Source organism: Engystomops pustulosus, chromosome 2, assembly GCF_040894005.1.
Source record: "Engystomops pustulosus chromosome 2, aEngPut4.maternal, whole genome shotgun sequence".
Taxonomy (NCBI): Eukaryota; Metazoa; Chordata; class Amphibia; order Anura; family Leptodactylidae; genus Engystomops; species Engystomops pustulosus.
In genome coordinates this window covers 210,683,192-210,708,100 of record NC_092412.1, presented here as the reverse complement: position 1 = coordinate 210,708,100, position 24,909 = coordinate 210,683,192, and the positions used below count along the sequence as shown (strand labels likewise).

General features: G+C 39.2%; 1 protein-coding gene across 5 annotated transcripts in view; it reads right to left on the bottom strand.

The window, feature by feature from the left end:
• Positions 1-24,909, bottom strand: part of CNKSR2 (connector enhancer of kinase suppressor of Ras 2) — a 219,998-nt gene that overhangs the window by 32,622 nt on the left and 162,467 nt on the right. For all 5 annotated transcript variants that reach the window (XM_072137974.1, XM_072137976.1, XM_072137978.1 and 2 more), the window contains 5 exons: positions 21,345-21,418; positions 17,988-18,059; positions 9,215-9,276; positions 7,822-7,922; positions 6,622-7,150 (listed from right to left, as the gene is read on the bottom strand). In XM_072137974.1, coding sequence (XP_071994075.1) covers positions 6,622-7,150; positions 7,822-7,922; positions 9,215-9,276; positions 17,988-18,059; positions 21,345-21,418 — 838 coding nt within the window. The remainder of the gene's footprint in view (positions 1-6,621; positions 7,151-7,821; positions 7,923-9,214; positions 9,277-17,987; positions 18,060-21,344; positions 21,419-24,909) is intronic.

Here is a 24,909-nt window from a genome sequence, read left to right as displayed (position 1 = left end):
TGAAAAGGGATGAACAGGCAACCAGTTTTACTACTCCACTTGACTTTTGGATATGGGATGGACCCACACTTCGTCATAACAGCTCAAAAGAAAAGGGGGAACATTGTGTCCGGTATAAATAAACACAAAACACTTTATTTTATGGTGTCAAATAGGCCACAGCTTTATTTAAATCACAAGACTAAAATAGTTAAAGGAGGAGTTGGGTGAATTGCTAGGAATGGGATTCACCTATACTGTGAGATCCCCAGCTGCCTGACGTACAGCCCACCGGCCAGACAGAAATAAAGGGGCGGCACGCTCTGGCTTGCCATTCTAGCAGAGCCAGTCCACTTTAAGGGCACCAATGACCCTTGTGAAGATCCTCACTCCTGTGCTTCACCACCGTGCCCGCCCCTGGATGACATTACCATAAAGACATCCTTCAGGCTGGCCACTTCCAAAGCTCAGCCGCCATGAGGTTTAACATCCTCTATTAGTTAAAAATTAGTCCACCTGCAACTTCCACCCAACTCCTCCACCGCGACAGAAGAGGCCGTTTGACACCTCAAATGGACTCGACCCCCCCATGTCTTCTGGTGAGAGAAAGCGGAAAAGAGACACAGGACATGAAGTGATAAATACTGCTGGGTCCCACCCCTCTCACAGTACACCCTATACACTACATACTCGGCTTTCTCACAGTACACCCTAACCTACATACTCTGCCCTCTCAAAGCAGAACCCACCTATATCAAATGAATACAACTACATAAAAAATTCCAGCGTTCTAGGTCCCCCCATGCCAAAGTCATGTCCCCCTTTGCTTATTGCTCCGGGGGTTTCTTTAAGAGGTTATCCAAATGTATCAAGTTACATCGTAGGGAATAGCAAAGTGTTCGGTGAGGGGCTGATTGTGGGGCTCCCACCAATCAAGATAACAGCACATCCACTCTCCAAGGAATAGGGATCCCATTATCACTAATCTGGACAACTCCTCCTGCTCTGCAATGTGCTCCTTAGGCTACATTCACACTACAGTATGGGGGACGTATATACGGCCGACGTATATGCGGCCGATATATGTCCCCCATACACTTCTGTGGGCTCACGGCGCCCTACGGGAGCGGTACGGTGCACGGCCACACATCGCTATGGAGAGCTGCGCTCACCTCCTCCTCTCCCCGCGCTGCCGTGTGCCCGCCGTGCTACGGGGCGGCGGGCTCACGGCGGTGTGCATGTAGCCTTACAGATAGGACACAATTTGCTATGTCTCCAGCTCCTCCTGCTCTATAACATGCTGTCTGGAGATAACAACCTATATATAATTTGGTTAGCTCCTGCTGTTCTGTAACATGCAATATACTTCTACTATTCTCCTAGTGCTGCATGGTAATGACCTTGGATGATCTGATCTGCTCCTCCTGATCTATAACATGCTGCCTGCCAATGGGAGAAGACAAACAATCCGTTCAGCTTCTTCTGTTCTATAATGTGCTGCATGGCAATGGCATTGCATAATCTGCTCTGCTCATCCTGATCTATAACATGCTGTCTACTGATAGGACACTGGTCAGCTCCTACTGATCTATAACAAGCTGCCTACATATTTTACTGAATTTTAATGGTGACAAGTTAAAGAGAAGCAGTCACGTTAAAAATGTATTTGAACATTCGGGTAGTGTAATAAAAAGAAAAATAAGCTAAGCAAATACTAGATTGTCAGCAACAGTAATAATATGTAGTAAATGCAGTGATAAGTGAAAAAACAAGAGCTTGTAATATTTTAGGCCCTGTACAATTTGGCCTGGATCAGTTGTATCCGTGCTATTTTTAAGCCCATAGAACATAATGATAATATATAGCATATACACATAAAGAGCAACATCAAAAGTACAAACTGTCCCCAGGACTATAATGATCCACCTAACACAAAAAAGAGCGGTAGATAGAAACAGCAAAGAAAATGACTGACAAGATAAATGAGGTAATGCTGGAAAAAATAACACATCTTGTGAGAGCAGTACAACTTCCTATGTCCCAATAGGTGTCCAAAAATACAACAATCAGAGGAGGATTTTTTCCTTAATTTGACAGCTGACCTGCCATGTCTAATTACCTCAGACTGCTGGCGCACAGCGAGACAAGCAGACATCAATGAGCATCACTAGTCCCACACAGGAAGGCATGCCAGGCCTCGGCTTATCCGCAGCTCACCCAGGCCCGAAAGGCTTCCAAAAAGAATGAATAATATACGTGATCCCTCCAACACTTTATATTACAAAAAAGAAATTCTAGATCTCATCTGCATTGCAGTCTCATTGAAAAACTGAAAGTAGAATTATGATATACACATAATAAGCTGAAAAACTTATCATGGATTTGTGATTTAGGTGGAATCTATAGGATTCATCTGAAGTAACAAAGGTTCTTCAGACTCAGGACCCAACATCCAGATTAGGACTAAACTGGAGCATGTATTGGGTTCTAGAACACGATGACAGCTCATGCTGTTGTCATGGGGCCGATCCATACATTATATCTTACTGGGACGCTTGGGCTCCTGTCCCCGTTTGTCTCATGGTTTGAGACATGAACCTACCATATGGTTCAGGGTCCACAGCTCAAGCACCTTTAACTAAGTCAAGTTGCATATGGCAAATGTAATACCCTTGGGTCACCTTTAGGGATGAGAGGACCAGATTTGGGTTTGCCGAGTACCTGAGCCCACCACTGATGTTACCCCTTAAACACTGCTGGCATGCGTGCCGCCATTTTACCCAGGATCATTAGGGAGCAACAATCCGAGGGAAAATGCCAGCATGCATGCACTGACACACTGATCGCAGATGTTACAGGTCGGGGTGAACCTGAACACTGAACCCGAAGTTCTGGATGAACATTGGGTCCGCTCAACCCTAGACATTTTTAGAAATACGTTATACATATTTGCTATCGGTTATTCGTCCGTCTACAAAATGGAACCTCAATTGTCCTAACCCAGTGATACAATTTTCAAAAGATATTAAATGGGTTGTTCAGTTTTAGAAAATAAATGTTATCGTTTGCATAATGAAATGTTTTGGTATTTTCCAATATACTTTCTGTATCAATTCCTCACAGTTTTCTAGATTTCTGCTTGCTGTCATTTTACCGTCACAGATCCAGCTGGTCAGTCTCGGTTTTCAGGCTCTGTCCCACTGTCCTGCCAAGCAAGAGGTATTGTCCCGGGTTCACCAACTCTTTTGGCTCTGGGGGGATGCAGAAGGAGCTGAATACAGTGATAATGCAGAGAGCTGGCAGCTCCCTGAATTATTCCTGTGACTCTGCTTCTACTGTGTGTAGCAGAGCCAGCCAGTGATGTCATCTGCCTGTCAGATTCAGATCTAATTACAGCAAGAACAGGAGAGTGAAGCAGCTGTGGGGGAATGGGGAAAGGTGAGTATGTGTGTTTACTCTTTTACTGTGGGGGCACAATAAGAGAGATGACTGTTTGGGGAGCAAAATAAGAAAGGGGGCTGCTGGGGGGCACAATAAGAGGGGGAGCTACTGAGGGGAACAATATGCGGGGGGCTGCCAAGAGGCATGATTGGAGGGGGAGCTGTGAGGGGCACAATATGAGGGGGGCTTCTGATGGACAAATATGAGGGGGAGCTGCTGAGGGGAACAATATAAGATGGTTTTAATATGAGGAGGAGCTGGTGACACAATATCAGAGGGGCTACAATGTGACAGGGAGATGAGGGGGACACAATGTGAAGGAGAGACTGATATTATACTGTGTGGTGGTGGAGCAAAAGGAGTGGCTTAGGACACTTGTCCCTAGTCAAGTTATGCATCACAGAGAGTAATCAGAGCTGTGCATCTATGTGACATCACATGACGATGGACAGATTTCTCTCCACAGGAAGCAAACTATGAAGTTTCCTGTAGACTGACAGCAAGCAGAGATCTAGAAAACCATGAGGAATGGTAACAAAAAGTATATTGCAAAATTGTTGAACTTTTTATCATACAATAATATTTATTTATTGACAGATATAGGAGAACTCCTTAAAACCTATGCAACAACTAGACCTTTTGAACAAGCTCATAAAACTTGGTTATTTTTACTTCTGCTAATTTCCCCTATTACCCCCCAAAAATAACTATGATGTACGGTATACTGGTATCTATGGCTCTTTATTAATTTTCAAATAATGATGCCTTGTATTTCCTTTTTTAAAATGTAATTTAAAAAAATTAGATAATTTTGGAACATAACAGCAGATGCCTCTATACCTGTGCATATACTCTAAATTCTCTATAAATACAATAAGTGTGCCTTTTTATTTTTGTAACAAGATCCCAGTAGCTCCAATTTCTCATATGGCTCTCAATATGTCATCATGCAATACAATAAAACTTTCAGTCATTAAGTTATTAGGGTAACTAAATAAAGCACAAATAATCTTTTGACCACACCAAGCCTGTATGCAAAAACCCTTAAAGGGATTCTGTCACCAGATTTTACTTACTAAACGACTAGCCCCTCAGGTAGGCATCCTTTCTATAATTTCCTATTTTATTTCACATCTCAGCTGTACATAAAAATTATCTTCAAAGTCATGTGTAAATGAACAGACAAGAGTAACTTCTTTTTTTGCCGGAGATGAGTCACTTTTAGAAACTGGATGGGTAGTATTAGTTCCAATGACCCTATTTGGGTTCTTTATCAGCTAGAACCATAGTGTAATTTCAGAGGAAATGTTAAAAATGACATCTGATTTCCTACCTGAGGCTGCAATACAGTGTGCCAAATACTGATGACAGGTTCCCTCCACAATAGATGGAAAACATGAAACATTCTTATAGGATAAAAATAGCTTAAAGTTTAAACTAAAGGCCCCTTCGCATACAGAAACGATTCTGTTTTCAAATCGGTGACTGACAACTATTTCTGTATGGATAACAGGGAAGCTGTCAATCACAGATAGAACCACCTCCATGACTTCTCAACATAGAAATAGCAGAAATAAAAATAAGTGGCCAGCTCCTCCTCCTCCTCTATATAACACGCTTTATGCTAAACAAGATCCCCTTCTATTTTCCATCTATCCATAAGTGTGTATTTTAGAAAATTTTATGTCATTTTATGTTTATTTATATAATTTTCTGTGTTCATACATGCCCTAATAATAATATACAAACAAGATACTGTACTAGCTCCTGTATACTCATCCATGGACATAGTTCCTTATGCTTGTCTTGGACTTGACGTTTCCATAAGTGAACACACTACCTATGGCTCATAAATCTAATGGTTGGCGGCACTGTGCCTATGAGTTATGGATTGAGCATAGCGCTCACTAAGTGACATCACACCAAGAGCAATCAGAACAATCCAACAATGATTTAAGTTATCTTGTCCCAAGCACCTAAAGATTTGCTGAAACAATTTACGCAGCTTGTCCAGGAGAATCCATTTAAAAGATCCCTACTTTTACAACAAACCTGTTTCAATATCAGTAGGTTACTACCCATCATATAGAAAAGAAGCTTCTTGGATCTCAAACACCCTCTATCTGTACATGATTAACACTTAGCCACAAGAAAACATCACAATGTGGGCAGGCATAACATACAGCTTATAGCACATAAAAACATCATATGAGAGACATTGGCTTGTACAGACTGCTGTGTGTATCATGGAGACATGGCACGTTCACATATGTACAGATTTGGAAGGTGTATTCTGGGTGCACATGCTAAGCTTTGAAACGTGTAAAGTTAAAAAAAACCCCCGTCTATATAAAGAAACACTTAATGGCACTAATAAACAATGCTGTGAGAGCCTTCCGACTACAAGCACCTCAGTCAGTTCTGTACTATAAAAAGATCAATTATGTTTCTTACAAATAGAATCCATTACCTGGAGTAAAGGAGAATGTAAATGCTGTGGAGAAGGGCTGAGATTACCTCTTAGAGGCAGCTACAATAGTGTAATGAATCACTTCCGAAGCATTGTGCGATTTGTGTTTACCACGTACCTACTGTAAAAAGATTTAACAGGCCGAGGTTGGTTTCAGTGGTGTATGGTGAGCCATGACGTGTTTAGTTCATTGACATGTCTCTATTTGATGCATTAAAGGAAATCAACCACTCCAAAAACACAAAAAAACCCTAGAAATACTCACATCCGCTCCTCTTCATCTGAATCCCGCGCTTTCCATCACTAGTCTTGGGGTCACGCTGGGATCACCTAGAGAAGAAACTTATAATTAGCAGCACGGAGTACAGGGACAAGATGTCCGGCCCTCTGGGCTGCTAATTATGCACACCCACACACTTTCCTCCCCCATGCAGAGAGCATGGGAGAGTGAGGTAGCCTCTCGCGTGAAGTCATCTCCCTCTCCCGGCATGACAGAGATAGGGCGTTTATAATTAGCAGCCAAAGCACCAGACATCTTGTCCCTGCACTACGTGCTGCTTATTATAAGTTTCTTTTCATGGTGATTCCAGCATGTCAAGAATAACGACGGACAGCACCAGGATCAAGATGAAGATGAGCGAAGGTGGGTATTCTAGTTTTTGGAGTGGTTGATATCCTTTAAGATCATCTACTTTCCATTCTTTGTGCTAAGGAACAATCTGAGCACTTACTTGCTTCATCTGGTTTTTCTGGCTCTTGGGAAGCACCTTCCTCTTCTGTTTCTTCTTTGTGAGGAAGTTCTGTTGGCTCTAATATACTCACTGGAGACAAGGGAGCACAATGGCTTAACCCTGCATCTCTTGGTAGTGTAAAACTGCGTGGTTTTGCTCCACTAGTACTCAGTACTTGTAACCTATTCCCTTCAAGTAAGGGAAATGGGCCATAATGATCTTGCTGATGAAGTCTTGGAGCTGGAAGTGTTGACTGCCGCCTGTGATCTGGAGATGCTACTCCGGGGTCAGTAAACACAGAGTCCTCCAGAGGAAGAGTTTGAAGGTAGTGAAGTCCTGAGCTGGTTAAGGGAGTTTCAATTAAATCTTGCCAAGATCGTCTCTGGCTGGCAGTTTTGCGCACTGGGGAATCAGCATGGCTTCCTGCTGGCTCCTGGCGGTATTCCTCATGGGAAGATTGGGACTGTGAGGTTTCGGTGGAGGATAATCTGCCATGTTTCTGTTCCACGAAGGGGCTGGCACACGACATCTGCCGCAAAAGAGGAAAAACTTCATGACACAAACATCAATATTCCTTTACAGACAAAATTTATCCTTCAGTAAAATTTCTGAAATTATTTTATGAGGATTTAGCCTCTTAAACACAGCATGATATGAAAGTGAATCATTTTAGGCATATATTGTGGTCAATAGCAATTGCTGCATTTGAAGGAAAAATGGTTCCTTCTAACACTGCAATGTGATCACAGGGGAATAGTGAAAATGTTTGTTTAAAATTTTTTTGCTTTTTGACAAAAATACTAAATAAATGTTATTTAAAGGGATTCTATCACCTCTGCAATCATTAAAATCTGCTGGCAACATGTTATATCAAATTGCACTATAAAGATTCCTATTTTAATCCGTATGCAAATAAGGCATTTGCCCCACAGTTGTGTCTCAAGCAGTGCATTGTTATTCACTGCTATTAAACCACTGATCTATCCATCAGGTTTGCAGGGGATCTGTCATGTGAGGTGCTATGGGGTGGCTCTGGAAAGTAAGGGACTTGGTTAAAATGGGAATAGCAGTCCTCTGGGTGCTTAGGACATGTCCTAGGTGCACCAACTGCATCATTAGTTTAAACTAGGGAATAAGAAACAACTCTCTGGCAGTGCACAGGTCACTGATGAAAAATGAACTTAGAAGTACAGTACTTACAGCTGCTGGCCTTGGGTAAGTGTCATATGGTGGCGGGGGGCTGTCTTGTTTTGGAGTTGATGGGGTCTCTGCTTCTTCTTGGTCACTTTCACTCCAGTAGTCTGCAAAACATGGTGAATTGCAATACACAAGGTTTTTTTTTAACAAAAAGTATATCATACAATTAGTAAATAATGAGATGCAGAGGTAGACAGTTGCATATTAATGTAAATAATGTTATATTGAATATATAATACAACATCTAAAATTTGACAATTATACATTATTGTTCAGTATGAGGTGAAAAAACCTGAACACCACATATTTGGGTAGATATTTTATTTTGACTATAAAATTCTAAAGCATTTTCCCTTCATTTTGGGGGTTTATGTGTATTGGACATTTTGGTAAGTACCTATTATAAAAATGGGGCTATAAGAAAAGTGTAGATTGATGGTGGCGGAATTTAATGGCAATGGCAATTTTTTAAATTTAAAAATAAATACATCACATGATCCTGTGACCCAACCATCAGACTCAGTGTTTACACCACGGCCGGAAGTGTCACTTTGCCACTGGAGCAAATAGTGGAGTTAGTCATAGAAGAGAGAAAGGTGACATAATTGATGAAGGTGTAAAGAGTGAGTTTAGGACCAGACTGTCAAAATTTGAAGTTGAAGTATGGACAGAACATTTTATGTTCTTGTTTTTTTTTACCTTCCCTTATCATTTTAAATAAATATGAAATGAAATTATTCCACTGCCCAACTTTACACATCTTGCCTCTACAGAGGATAATAAGCTTGTCAGCATGAGAAGCTTGAATTATCTTGTATAGATGAAAATGTTTAAAACATTAATATGAGATAAATATGTATTTTAATGGATGGTTTTTCCATTAAAGGAAATCTACCACTTAATCAAGCATGATTTTTATGGTAGATGGTTTATGGTAGCAATTTAGAATTGCTTTTTAAGCCTTCTTAGCACTTAGGGCTAAGCTGCAAGTCTAGCCTCAGAACATGGAGAGTGACAAATAAAATAAAGACTAAAAGGGAGATTTATCATACACTTGCATACGATAGAAGCCCCGCCCCTCCGGCACTGTTGGATACATCCAGAGGTTTAGGCTGCTAGCAGATATAGTTTTGCGCAAAAACCATTTTACAGTGGTTTACAGTGAGCAGTTGCATCGATTAGGTAGTGCGCAGGAAGGCCCCGTGCCGGCGCACTCTGCCGCCAGCCATGTCACCTTCACAACCATTGTGTGTGGAGGTGGCATGAAGGGTAAAATAATAGCAATCATTGGAGTTTCAGTAGTAACTGTGATTAATTCTGGGCTTCTATGCCCTGATAAATGTCCCCCTATGTCCTAATCTTTACAGATACCTGGGAATTTATACCCTGTATCTACCTTGATCTTGCTTGATCCGCTCTCTCTCTGCATAGCCAGAAGCAGCAGCTCTACTGATCCACCTAAAAGAATGTAAAATAATCAAAAGAACATTGTTCACTGTATTTACATATTAAAATATGGATTCTAAACGTATGCACTATTTATCCTAAAATTACATTGTCAGCCATATGTTATGTAACAAACTTTGCCGAAATCAGTCCAGTATTTTGATATGAGGAGTAACACTATTTTTGAGCAATATGGGATTTACAATGATTCCCATGACCAATGGCTTACAAGTCATAGTCATATATTGCTTTGTAATAAACATGAAAAAAAATTTCAAGGCGTTGCTCTGGCATTCAAATTTCCATGACTCAAGTCACTCAACCACCTGTGGGATTTGCTGGGAAAAGAAGTCCAATCCTTTGAAGACAATCCACCTTGAAATTAAAAGGAATTATACGATCTGCTGTTAACACCTTAGGGCCAGATACCACTGGACACCTTAAGAGGTCTTGTGATTCCTGGTCTTGAAGGGCCACTGTTGTTTCGGTAGCATTAGAAGGAACCTATACAACATTAGACAGATGACAAAAAGGGGTTGAGCCAAGTATTTATAGGAAATTATTTATAGGAATTACTAATTCCTACCAATGGGAATCCTGTTTCTCTTTTTGATACCACCACTAAACTAAGCCAGCACCTACTCACTCCATTTACATCTATGGAACTGTGGAAGCCGACAGTTTCTCTTCTTTTCTATTCAACAGTGAATGGAGCAGCAGCACACACGCTCAACCAGTTGCTTCATTCAGGAACAGGATCCTCAATCGGTGAGGGTAACGGCAGCCCCGCCCCCCAATGATCAGCAAGCCATGTCCTATCCTGTCCCATTGATATTAAAGCTGATTGCTTACATTTTTTATTCAAATTCAAATACTTATTCTAACTTTTATCTTCAAAGTGATATTTCACAAGACCTTGTTGTACCCTATGCTCAGTCATAGACATTAGTTGATTATAGCTCTTAGATAAAAAATTTGTCATGTCCTGCATGGGCTCTAACTTTACTGTATGCCCCTAACTTTAAATTACATTCAAATTAGACTACATAGACTCAGGATTCTATCACTATCAACACTCAGAGAAATCATGATTGAGTAGTGCTATAACAAAGATTTACGGATGATTTACATAAAAATACAGTTTGTGGAGATGAACTTGTGAAAAAGCTTTCTCAAAGTCAAAAGCATTGGCTAGGACATGAAGCAGGATTAATCTCAGTAAAACAATGTTCTCAATGTTTGCTCCATAGACTCTGCTGAAACTAATGAGCAATATTTTGTGAATGTGCAAGTCATGTTCAGACTATTTGAAGAAACCGAGATATCAACTGTTCAGATGTTTTGGCCGGAGTGGTCTCTGTCATATGACATCTTTTGGCAGTTGTAGTTAAGAGCCAATAGGATCTTGTTACAGGTCATATCCCGGTGATAAACTATGTGCCACTGGGTGTATAAAAAACACAGCAAGTTCATCCAAAGTGCATTTTACTGCCTTGGATAATTATAGTCGTTTATTGTTTGAGACAGATAAAGAAGGAAATGACAGCATTCATTCCCTTCAAAGGTTTCATATGTACTCCAAGTTATATCTTGGAAATTAATGTGTGGGAAAACTTAAACAAAAAAGAAACATTAGTAAGTGACTTATAAGCTACATGTAGGTGTGTAATCTGGTGCAAGTCACTTAACAGTGGCACAAGTAGTTCTGTGAGAAGAGGATGCTACAGCAGATGACGATGGACAGGAGAGTCATACATGGATCAATAAAAACCACTGTTACAAGTTCTGGAAATGTTAACAGATTTATATCTAATCTGCAAACAGATTCATAGATCACTGGATAAACACAAAGTAAATTAGAAAACATGAGATGAAACATTGAAAGCGCAGGTAGAGTAGAGTAGTCTTGCAGAGCAAGGGTTCATCAAAAACAAACGATGGAAACAAAGTTCATATACTCAATAATACATCACAATAATAAAATAATACAGGTTTATGCAACAGAGAGGTGGCTAAAATGTTTTGCTCTTTAACAGCTTGAACTGCTGAAAACTTTACATGGAAACTGCTGACAACTGTACATGGAAAAGTCTCATATGTTCCTCCTACATGTACATGGAGGGGGTAAAAGGAGGGGACAGCCACCATTAGAGTGTAGAGATTGGATATGCTTTTAGGTTTAAAGGGGTTTTCCCACAAAACAAGTTAAGCCCTATACACAGGACAGTCGGACCCCTCGTTGCATCCCCAGATGGTTGGAGCAGCCGATCGTGCATTGCCAGGCTGCCCGGTTATCTCTGTGGAGCTGACAGATATTATTGAGTGCCGTACCCGGCAATCTCCGTCAGCTCCATAGAGATGAATGGGTCAGCCCGTTTATGCGCAGCCGGCTGATCCGCCGATTTCAGGGAGCAACTAATGTACCTCCATCGGACCCCATCAGATGCCCTGTTTTCGTGGTATGTGGGGGTCTCATCACTGAGACCTCAACTGAACTGCAAGTTAGGCTCCACCTCACTTGTTTTGTGGGAATAACCCTTTAAAGCACAATATTTACTTGTTTTGTTGAATAACCCTGGACAGGATTTTGGATTACCCTAACATGCACAATGAGTGGCATCCTACATTGGATTACTAGGAGGCACCTCTAATTTTTGTGGCCTCTTCATGAAATAAGTTTACATGAATAACCGTATGAAGAAGGTGTTTTGAAGCCATTTTACCATTCCCTCAATAGAACCAAACATGTAGTTGTGGGGTGTTGTAATAAAATGAACATTGCACATATCTTCATCCAGTTTCTTTCAGTAGCAAGATAATGATACCAAATATACTGCCAAGGTCATAGATGCTATAGTTTATTCAGTAAAAAAAAGAACAAGCAGGTATTCCACAGCTTGTAGAGCCCCTACGTTACCTTTTTGTTAGCGCTTATACCAGGGGAATAATCTAACAACTGTCATACAGATTTTTTTTTTTTGTGTTGACTATAGTTTATGAAATATTTCATCATTATCCTATCATCACCTATTGGTCACTGCATGCTACAATGCCTTGATATGTGATAACTAGCCTGACCGTACCATTGCTTTACAATTCTCTTACAGTGATTTACCAATTTAGCTAAACTTTATATTTAGGGTTGCCATATCAGTAACTGTCCCTGAATTATCAGATTGTAGAGGAAATTTTAGTGCGGTCAGTGTGTAGCTACTGTATGAAACATTAGACATGAGCAAAGTTTTTCATCACTGAAATTGTGCTTTTTCAGATTTTCCATAAAGTCATAAAATTTGTTTTGCTATGTTAGAAGTTGTATTTCCTAGTTCCCAGTGTGACATATCCTGTAGCTAAATGTCAGCCAGTTGGACAATATATAACATGGCAAATACAGCAGCAAATTGTATAATTGAAAAGACTGGTAATCAAAAATCATTAATGACCTAAAAATCATAACACGAGGTTACATATTGGGTTGCTAGCATAAAGTTTCACTGCATGCTGCCTCTCTTTACAGGACATCTACCACCAGGATCAAGGATTGTAAACCAAGTACATTTACAGGCTGGTGTCTGTCCCCGCTGCCAGGATCTGGTCTTTGTTTAGATTCTTATGCACTAGTTTTTACAAAAAAGGCTTTTAAATTATGCAAATTAGCCTCAGGGTCTCTAGTTTCTATAGGTGTTAATAGAGCCTGGAGCCACTCTGGCTCATTTGCATAATTTTTAAAGCCCTTTTTTTTCTTAAAAGCAAGGGCATGTTTATTTTCTTTTGGCCAGGGAAAACATCAGCTGTCCTGACATATTTGATTCAGTCTGCTTTTATAACTTTGCATACCGGTAGTTCTATACCTCTGTAACTCCTCCTATAAATTCATGGTGTAAATTAGTGGCGAGGGTCTCTTCACACTTTGCCAATGATGAATGACAACATGTGTTATTCTCTTTATATCCCACCCAGTAATTATCTCCACCAATCCTTTATGGGAAAGGAAAAACGAGTATATAGGCAAGAGGCGGGCAGATTTATAAGGGGTGTATTAAGAGGAGTTTACTTCTCTTCTCCTCCTATCAGATTCTTTTTCCAGATGTTTCTGTTAACTTTTCCCTCTCCAGAGACCAGTTATAAAACTCCAAACATTAATTCCTGGGCGCTATTTTGCCACTATCCACCTAGGCGATTTGTCTCAGGGGACACTTATCAGCACATAGAGCTCTAATAACCTTGGTGTCTTCAAGAGGACGGGGGAACTTTTCTCAAGATAAGCTCAAATATTCCATTCATTAGTAGCTTCACTTCCCCAGATACAGTCTATAAGTCACTGATGGAAAGTATAGATACACTGCAGGAGTTATTGGTTGGAAGTCATGGACATTTGTATTTTTTCAACCTTCTTTAACGCCTTAACGACTTGGCCTTTTTTAGTTTTTTCACTTCCATTTTTCACTCCCCACATTCAAAAATCTATAACTTTTTTATTTTTCCACATAAAGAGCTCTGTTATGGCTTATTTTCTGCGTAACAAATTGCACTTCGTAGTGACGGTATTCCATATTCCATGGCGCGTACTGGGAAGCGGGAAAAAAATTCCAAATGCAGTGAAAATGGTGAAAAAACACATTTGCGACGTTTTCTTGTGGGCTTGGATTTTACAGTCTTCACTGTGCGCCACAAATGACATGTCTACTTTATTCTTTGGGTCGGTACGATTAAGGGGATACCAAATTTGTATAGGTTTTATAATGTTTTCATACATTTAAAAAATTAAAACCTCCTGTACAAATTTTTTTTTTTATTTTGCCATTTCTGACGGCAATAACTTTTTCATACTTTGGTGTACGGAGCTGCGGGTGGAGTCATTTTTTGCGACTTTTGATGGAGTTTTCATTGCTATCCTTTTTAGGACTGTGCGACCTTTTGATCACTTTTTATTAATTTTTTTATATTTTCCAAAAAGGCAAAAAAATGTCATTTTTGACTTTGGACGCTATTTTCCGTTACGGGGTTAAACACAGTGAAAAAGCGTAATTATATTTTGATATATCGGACATTTTCGGACGCGGCGATACCTAATGTGTTCATGATTTTTACTGTTTATTAATATTAATATCAGTTCTAGGGAAAGGGGGGTGATTTGAATTTTTAGGTTTTTTTATTATAAAATTTTTTTTTTTAAACTTTTTTTTACTTTTACTATTTTTCAGACTCCCTAGGGTACTTTAATCCTAGGTTGTCTGATCGATCCTACCATATACTGCCATACTGCAATATGGCAGTATATGGGGATTTTACTCCTCATTCATTACAATGTGCTGATAGCACATTGTAATCAATGGGTTAAAACGAGACAGCTTCGGGCCTTCGTGAGACCCGAAGCTGTCATGGCAACGGATCACCGCTCCCCATGACGTCATCGCAGCATTGCCGGCGGCGATCGCCGTGAAAGCACCCACGATCGGTGCTAGCACTATGCAGCAAAGACTTACCGGCTATGGAGAGGGCTCGGAGTAAGGAATATAATTTTGTACCAAGATTCGAACAGGTCAGTGATTCATGACATTTAACATCTTGTCTAGAAGAATAGTTTATCTCTAGAATTTATGATTTCTAACAGTGTTGGCAGATATTCCTCATTTGGCTACACAATGGCATATATCTGCTGCTCCCACGCCATCAAGTCCTGTCTACGATGATTGAAAGTTTGGCATATTAACTAACATGTTGAGAACTTCAAAAATTTTGATGGCTGGAACATTTTAAACCAAGCATCAAGCAAGATGTCCTTATGTTATACACCTTAATGCCAATCGTCATTGGATCCTGGCAACACACAAGAAATGTTTCTGTGCCAAAAAATTACACAAACACAATGATAAGGGAGGGTCGTCCTCTGCAGAAAGAATATTTCTGTATTTTTATGTAAATTGATTATATGTAACTATTAACTATTTCAAAACAATGTTGCCTTACAAATGAAGAGGAAGATCAAAAAGTCAAATTCCAAAGAATTTGTAAACTACATTTTCAAATCAATTCATAATAACCTTCCCTACTAAAAGGCTGTCCCTATATGGACAATTACATCACTGGGAGCCTCCCAGAGCATCCACTCAGTGGGGACTGGAGTTGGATACAATACTTTGCATCCGTCCCCTATTACCTCCTATGGCTTTCAATGAGAATAAACATCATTCAGCAGAAGCAAGCAGGATGGAAAGGCGTAGTTTGCTTCCATCCCATATTTTCCACAGTATGTAACATATATTGCACAGACGGAGGCAAAAAGGATGTCTCAGTCTACCAACATTTGTCTATGGATATGCTATTTTACGCCTGGAGCTTTTCCAGCGTACATGTTGAACGTATGCAAAAATGTGATGTAAAAGCAGCTTTACTAAGTTAAAGGCAGCACACTTATGCCAGATTGGTTGCTGAAAAACTGTCCTACATTTACTATGTTTTCACTGACATAAATGGTATAAATTTCAGTTTAAATTTATAGCAGTATTAGGACACGTCATAATGGGATCCCCACGGAAGCTCCTCCTGTCCTCCCTATGATTGGTCACTTGGCCTGTACCAATAGGTGTTCTGAATGACGTGACAATGAGTGGGCGGAATGGGGCATAGTCTCATACAATATATATCAGCGTTCTCTCGCTGACGACTATGTTAGAGCCCTCACTATAGTGGATGCTCAGTTGATGTATTATTCACATCCTCTATTGCCACAACACACTTTATATCTCACAATAGTGGACACACTGGCGTTTTGTTGTTTTATCTTGATCTACCATATATGTCTCTCTTTACAGCACAAATAACAATCTCATGAAGAACCCAGAAATCAGTGGGGGAAACACGTTGAGATGAACAAATAGGGGACACGGACTGTGTATAGTGTGTCCACTATTGTGAGATATAAAGTGTGTTGTGGCAATAGAGGATGTGAATAATACATCAACTGAGCATCCACTATAGTGAGGGCTCTAATATAACAGGAGATAGCAGTAAGCTAACAGTACACAGACTAGTAAATTTACCGTCTGCTTCACTGTATGTGAAACAAAGAGGATAGTTATTATGGCATAAACCTTCACACAAATCTGCATTGTGTTGGTCTTCTATCCGTAGTAAACTAAGAACTGTTGTCAACTTGATCGAAAGGGCATGCATCACTCAGCCAAACCAGTTCCCTACGCTATACTGAAGATACACAACCACGTCGAAACAACACTGTCTACAGTTTGGAATCTGTTCCTTCTGAAATAGATATACTGGGTTTTAATCCTACATCATGTCATTAGGCTTCCTGAAAGTCATGCTTGGTCTTAAGGGAGCTGCCTTTCAAGGTAGTAAAAAGAGGTATTGTTTTCCCCTTCTCATCCTGGAAAACATATTTCTATATTTCCCAGATCCCATAGTGGAGCATCAATGGCAATAAGTCTCTGCATGCCTAGAATGTGGCCTTAATTGGGGAAGTTTCCATAAGTTTCTTTCTTCCTTAACCTGGTCCTACACAGGCAACCCAGATAAGACTGTATAGGGACCCTCTATTGCAGTGGTGGTGAACCTATGGCACGGGTGCCAGATGTGGCACTCAGAGCCCCCTATATTGGCACCCTTGCCATCACCCCAGGGCAGAGTTCGCCAGACAGGACTCAAGGCTTCTTGCAGTCCAGGGAAACCCAGGACCCTAGAAAAAAGCTACAATGATAATTCAAACTTATTTTCCTTCTTTCTACTGTATTTGTGTAGAAAAAGCAGGGAGTAATAAGTTACTGCTTAAATTGTCGCATTGGCGAAAAATATGTGGGCTTTGGTTGTAGTTTGGGTACTCGGTGTATAAACGGTTTGCCATCACTGCTCTAGTGGTAACCTCCAGCTGTGAAATTTTTCAGCAATTTCTGAGTAAGAAAATAGGTTTTCCATATCAAGCCCCAGGACTCCATTAATTTTATATTAAGGCTCCAAGTCATCCACATAAATATGCTTAAAAAAACCATTTGAAGGGAACCGATCACTAGGCAAGGAGCCAGGTAAACTTTAATATAAGTTATTGTATTAACCACTAATGCCAGAAGTTTTATACAAACAGTGGGATAAGTTATTTATTATCTGTGGGGACATGGAAGTGGCTCAAAAATGGTTCCTGGTGACAGGTTCCCTTTAACATATAAACAGCAAGAGAAGGAAGTAGAGAAGGAACAAAGTACCAAAGTTTATAATATACAGTATACAGAGGTATTAAGCCAGTGAGGACTGTTCATCTTCCCCCCCTAAGAATGGGGACAATGGGGCTTATTCATCTGAGCTTCTGCGCCAGAACACTGGCGTAGAAGCCCTGAAATAATTGCAATAGCCAATGTATCACTAGTATTTACAATTATTTTCCCCTTCATGCCAGGGGAGTGGCATGAAGGAGGTGAAGCCAGCAGGGAAGTGGCCCGATGTGGGCCACCGGTGTTTGATAAATAACCCCCATTGTATTTATGTTCTACCAATTATAAATAAAACATAGAAGAGTTCATATAGTTTCTGCAACTAGAGGAAAGAAAAGATAATAAGGGCAGCAGTCATATTATTCGGGTCTGTGGATAAAGACAAATGTCTTACCAGCTGTGATATGGGCACTAGTATTTTAAATGCAGAAAAAAACATACTCTCCAATCTATGAATAGACAACACTTAAAATGACGCAGATAGAAGACGTATATCGTTACCTGTTCATATCATCTAAATTATCAGCAGCAAAGTAGAAGCTTTTGATCTTGGGATGACAAGCCTTAAAAGCACTAAAAATAGAAAGAAAAATATGTCAGTCATACACAGGGAAGGGTAAAAATGAACTATTTACCCCCAAATAATAGACATTTATTATTAGGCCTTATACACACATTGCAGAACGTATGAATATCTTGTAGCAGTCTTTTCAATAGGATGTAAAGAAGAAAAAGAAGGGACATCATTCTTCGATTAGGATCCATTAGGATTCATATTGCAGTTTAGCTTCGAAATATTATATAAAATTCACAATCTTATATTTGTATAAGTTATTCTTGGGGGAAGTTTATGAAAGTTTTATACCACTATATTACAGTTTAATATGAACTGAGTATAGGAACAGCTTCATGAAATGTTGGCAGTAAGGTCAGCATTTTCTTGTGGCCATTACCCTATTTTCCCTATAACCAGGCATGACTGAATAAATGAAGTGATGACCCAAAAACAATCCTTTAAGGGGGGATATATACAGCGCAAAAATACAGCAGAGCCTTAATATTGCTGTGTGAATGAGTCACAGAATACAGAAATCTTGAAAATCGAGACCCTGATAGAAAATAATCATATAGGGAAGCTGTATAACGTTTTATTGCACAAAAAAGAAGAAGAGACATATAAACCCTTTAAACCTGTCTCTTGATTTCTGTCTATAGTAGAATATGATAGAGAGGGCAATGTTGACCTCTGTGATATATTCAGTAGTTTTATAAGATTTTTATATAATTTTTATATGATTTCTGAATAAAAAGTAGAGCATACTAGACTCCTAGCGGAGACCTGATACTCCTGCTTGCCCCACCCTTTATACAGTGATCGACAGCTTTACCTGTATCCATATATGTATCAGGCTGCCAATCGCTTTGTAAAGGTGGGATGAGCAGGACTCTCGTGGTCTTACCTGCCAGAATTTACTTTGTTCTCTACTCATAAATACTGTTCCAAATCATTTAACCTTGTATATGACAAACCTCATAATATCTATCATATCCTGATCTCAAATAAGCCAGAATAAATCCCTGAAAGGTTCAGTTTAACCATTATAAAATCAATAGGCGGCGTCCTATTTCTCATTGTAAAAAATCGTTTAAAAAACAGAGGATAAGAGACTTCATAGCAGTGACAATATTATCCTGTCGTCATTATCATAGTCATAGCCTTACCTATGTGTACTGTACTTGGCACAGTGTTATAAGGACAGTAAGTCAGTATCTGTTCTCACTCATTTCTTTCATGTATGATAACATTCAGCATCCACTTCTAATAGTGAGGTGCGAAGTGCTAAATGTCAGGTTTAGGAAGAATGGGCTGCGGCTGGCTGTGCCAGGTGAATTGCCAGCATGGTTCCCAACCTTGGACAACAGCGCTGCTGAATATCAGAGTAGCTGAACTATCTATCCACTCTTTATTTCCCAAAATATGTTAAAAAACACATGCCAGTTCCAAAAAAAGGCATTTACAGACCTTGGTTTCTGCAGAAATAGCAATGTCCAGAGCGTTCTCAAGCAGAAACCCACCTTATATATATATGGAAGGGGTAATTCCTAATTAAAGTAGATCATTTGTTTTGTTTTTTTACTGCCTTTACAGAACTTTATTGAGGTGGAGACATTTAGGTTTTTGCTGTAAAATGTATTTGGAGCGGGTTTTCTTCTAACTCTTTACAGTGTGCAGTTCTGATGCTACGCTTTCTGACAGCTGATCACTGGGAGTTATCAATATATAAACCTCTTCACATGTTTCCACATTAAGCTTCATTACAAAGTCGTAGGGGGAACGGACTAGCCTCGAAAAAAATTTAAGGCCCCCATTGAGGTCTATTTTAGAGCAGGCACAACACAGTGAGGCATGGTACATTCTTTATGCCACACCATACCATGAGTGACCACAGGCCATAACACAAAATATAGACTAGGTCCTATTCCTGACCCAACTCCTTTTAAGGAAGGGCCTCTCTGTCTTCTTTTCTAGGTTCTTCTGTACATAGATGAACAATATATGGCGTTTTACATAATTAATGAAGCACCTAAACATTGTTGTTAGGGCTTTAGTGACTAACTTAGCACAACTTATCTTATGAAAGATTTCTCATCATTTTCTTAGGTTGTATGGGGGACGTATATACGTTGGATATAGGTCCCCCATAGATACCATACCGTTCCATACCCAGTGAAAAGATAGGACATGCATGTGAACCAAGCCTTTCTGCTGCCCGAGCCGAGCCCATATCTGTAATATTTCAGGGAGTGTCAGGACCAGATCCATCATAGTGGTTTGGTGTGAAAATAAAGCAATGCAAAATACATACAGAGTACTGCCATGTAGTACAAAATGCATACAGTGTACCGCCATGTAGTATAAAATGCATACAGCCATGTAGTATAAAATGCATACAGCGTGCCACCATTTAGTAGAACATGCATACAGAGTACAGCCATGCAGTATAAAATAGATAAAGAGTATATATGGCGGGAAAGACGGTGTGGCGGCCGTCGGGAATGGAGAGGTGCATAGAGGCTCATTTGCATAGTTAATAAAGCTATTTTTCTAGGAAAGCCAGTTATTCTAAAACATGCAAAAAGAAGGTTATTGCTTTTCTATCATACACTGCTCTAAGGGAGAATTCTACACCACCTGCATTGCAAAGTACAAATTAATATCAACGATAACAAATTTCCAGCAATATTATATATTCACATAGACAAGAACAGGCAGTCTCCGGGTTACAAACAAAATAGGTTCCGTAGGTGTGTTCTTAAGTTAAATTTTTATGTAAATTGGAACCCCATAGTTTATAATTGTAACCAGATTATTTTTTGGTCTCTGTGACTACTGGATTTTAAAAATATTGGGTTGTCATAAGAACCAGAACAATAAAGCTTATTTGCAGACACCTTATATGACTCCTACAGCTGATTATTATAGCCTAGGAGTAAAAAGTACAGTGAATTACCAACATCTAGAGGTCTGTTTGTAACTAGGGGTCATCTGTAAGTAGGGGACCTGTATAATGTATATTTTTGGCTGTAAATTTTTATTGCATGTAATATATTTTCACACATACTGAATATTGCCAGTGGTGATATCTCATATTTTTTGCTATTTTAATAAAGATAAATTGTATAACAAATAAACTTGCTATTTGTTATATATATATATATAAACTTGCTATATGAATATATATATATGTAAATATAAGCAGGAATTTTTACTTTTTTAACAAATACACTAAGTAGAAACATTACGATTATCTCTATATAAAGCAGATTTAACTAATAAACTGATCGGGAACGACGTACAATTTCTTACGACACTCGCTGGCTCGATCAATTTTGAACTCCGGGAGACTAATGAACCCTTCTGCCTTTTCTTCCTGGAATAAAAAAAAAAAATAGAGTACATGCTTATTTTTAAAATATTTGTCACACCACAAATAATTAGGACATTTAAAAAAAAAAAATAACCACATTACAAAGAGAAATTTTACAAAATTTACAGTTTTAGTCATTAAAGGTCCACCCTTGCACAGCTTATTTTTGTGGTTTCCTCAAGGGAACAAAAATCATTTACAAATACCAAAGACACACGTTTTTTACATTAATTTATGTGTAAGATAACCCCTTTCTAGATACGATAAAACATTCAAAGATTTTAACCTACCGTGTCCGCCAGTTTTCTGCAGGTATATGAAACATCCCATTCCCAACATTTTTGTCGGTTTTCTGCCACTTTGGGCATGACAGGCCATGAGCCGGGCAGGTGGGGGTGTGAACGCCCCAGCCCACCATATTTACCATATCCTCTGCCATAAAACTATCAGAGACTCTGACCTGGCAGAGATTCCTTTGTACTAAATGCAGTCATAATTCATTCCCCCCATTGGGGCAGAATTTTTTTATGAAAGCTAGACTAGATTGTCTTAAACAAGAATACACAATACATAGAATAGCACAATACACAGATTCTCCTGAATAAAATTTTAGTTACTAACTTTTTCAAAGAAATCTCAGGCTTCCCGTCAGGTTAAGTTTCATTTTTAAGGAAAGGGAAAAGTCATCTCGCCTTTGTCTGGGAATCCAAAAACAGCAGGGCTTTTGTTCGTTTTAAGCTATAAATCTGAAAACATGTGATATGAAATATCAAGGGCTCCTTTTTGTCTAAATTATCACAAAGGCCAGTGATTATCTATCCAAGTGTCATGCTATCTTTTCATTATGGTATTGTACCTAAGATCGCAATTCTGAAAAATATGTCACAAACACAGAAAACGTCATTCACAAGAAATAAAAAATCCCACATTTAGGGGAAAGTCCATGCAGGATTAAAATGGGAAATATGGTAAAACATCAACAGATCAGGCTGAGAGATGCAACAAGTCAAGTCTATGTCTAATGCATGTTTGATTGTTTTTGTTTTTATAGCGCTCACAGATTACGCAGTGCTGCACAGAGCTCACCAAATCAGTCCCTGTCCCCAATGGGACTGACAATCTAGTCAACCTACAAGTATGTTTTGGAGTGTGGAAGGAAACCAAAGGGCCTGGAGGAAACCCACACAAACACAGAGAAAGCAGACAAACTCTTTGCAGACGTTGACCTGGATGGGACTTGAACCCAGGACCCCAGCGCTGCAAGGCTGTAGTGCTAACCACTGAGCCACATTGTATGTTGTTTTTTCTCCCACATACTCATTTTACCATAATACAATGCATCATTCATACAATTGTAATTACCACACATACCCATTTACCGGAAAGCTGTAAATTGTATTACAGGATAGTGTAGAGTCTTAGTGTATCAGCATACATTGTGTATTACATGTGTATTAAGGTGTGTTATTATTTATAATATTTATATCTATATATATATATTTTTTTTATTGTATACACTTAAAGATAGTCCAGAGCAGAACACAATTAGAAAGCGAGTGCATGTCTAATTGGGTTCAGCAGCAGGTCCTCAATAATATGAGGTGGAAAAAAGGCAGCACTCCAATTGGTTCAGATAAAAAATAGAAAGTCATCTTTATTCCATATCCCAATACAGCTGATCATATACTGGATTATTTACAATCCAATACATATGAACCACGACGAAGGACAAAATGTTTTAATGTCCAAAACGCGTAGGTCATTCCTGCTTTTATGTGCAAGCTTGCATGTTTCACATATTGTATGTTTCCATTTTTAATGGATAACTATTAAAGAAAGTGCTGGATAATTGACAGTGCTGGATACCTGGACCGACCAGGGACTCTTTGTACTTTATTCTGGGCACCATTCACACAGAAATGTTGTGAACAAGGAAGAGAATTGTAAGTAAGCTATTCTAATTACTTTTTATATCTAACCGATTAGTGCACCTGAGTTACTGCTGGGACATATCAATTATTATATACAGTAGACAGTGGCATTGTATGGAAATATTTCTTACTTCTATTATGTCCAATAATTCCAAGACAGGGGGGTTGTGAGTAAGAGTAATATGTGGGTCCTCTTTCCAAATATTATATCCAGGTATAATTAGATTGATTTGGAAAGGTAATAGTTTGCTTCGAGCAGTTGCGAGCCGTAAACAGAAATCTAAATTTACCATATTCATTTTTATCTTCGAGATGAGTCAAAATTCTTTATAAGAATATAACACAATGTAATAGAGGAGGCGTTTAGAGCAGAAAACAGGCAGGTAAAAAAAATCACCTAAGCCAGTGATGGCTAACCTATGGCACTGGTGCCAGAGGTGGCACTCAGAGCCCTTTCTGTGGGCACTCAGGCCATCACCAGACATGACTCCAGGTATCTTCCTGCAGTCCCAGACAGCCCAGGACTTGCTGTGCACAGAGCTATTTTAAAGTGACAGCGTTACCTGGGACTATTTTCTGCTTTGTTGGTGTCCTCAGGTGCTGGTATCAATGAAAACTGTGACAGAGAAGGGAGTATAAATCACAAATGAAATTTCTGTGTTGGCACTTTGCGATAAATAAGTGGGTCTTTGTTGTAGTTTGGGCACTCGGCCTCTAAAAGGTTCGCCATCACTGACCTAAGCCATAATCACATTTGCAGAAATGCTGCTGAATAAAACATACAATCATCAGAAGCAATGTAACATTGGTGTCTTCACACAGTCTCTAACTGCTTACACAAATATGCATTCTCAAAGATTTGCAAGAATTGGTCAGATTCTGGATACTTGCTGAAGAATATATCATATTCCAGGGATGGCAGTCGAAAAGTAATTTTTAAATGTGCTTTGAAGTTCAGGATAATTTCTCTAGGGAGGTATAACATTTTTCTGATTCTGACACATTGAGACGAGACCGTGAGCTATCACATAAAGCAGATTATCACTTTATCAAAGCTAAAGGGTTTTTCGTTTACCAGTTAACATAAAAGTTATTTTACCCACTTGAATGTTGTTTCTTTTGTTGGTTATAGTAATATGTGCATTGATCATGTGGCTTGAATGTCCTGTGGACAGTTTGTCATATCTGGTGCTTGATATTGATAATAAAGATTAGTTCTGGGGGTATACATTACAGAACATATATTTGGCAGTTATGTATCATTAGAGCAGATCCTTGGGACACTTATATGTCTATTTTTGGAGCTCACTTGCCCATCAGTGGCTTTGGCCCTTTAATAAATGTTCTTATGGTCTACTTTCTGTCTGGGATTGTTTCTCAAAAAGTTAAAAAATGCATAAAAAGTCCCAAGTCTTAAAACTGGCTTTGCACTGTATTGCACTAGCAGCAGTTCTATGTTCATGCCTGATTAATGAAGTAGCGGAAATATCCCTGTGAGACTCTTTAGCAGTAAAAAGTTCCAAAAAACCTCAATAGCAACTTTTCTGAGACTTTTTTTTACAC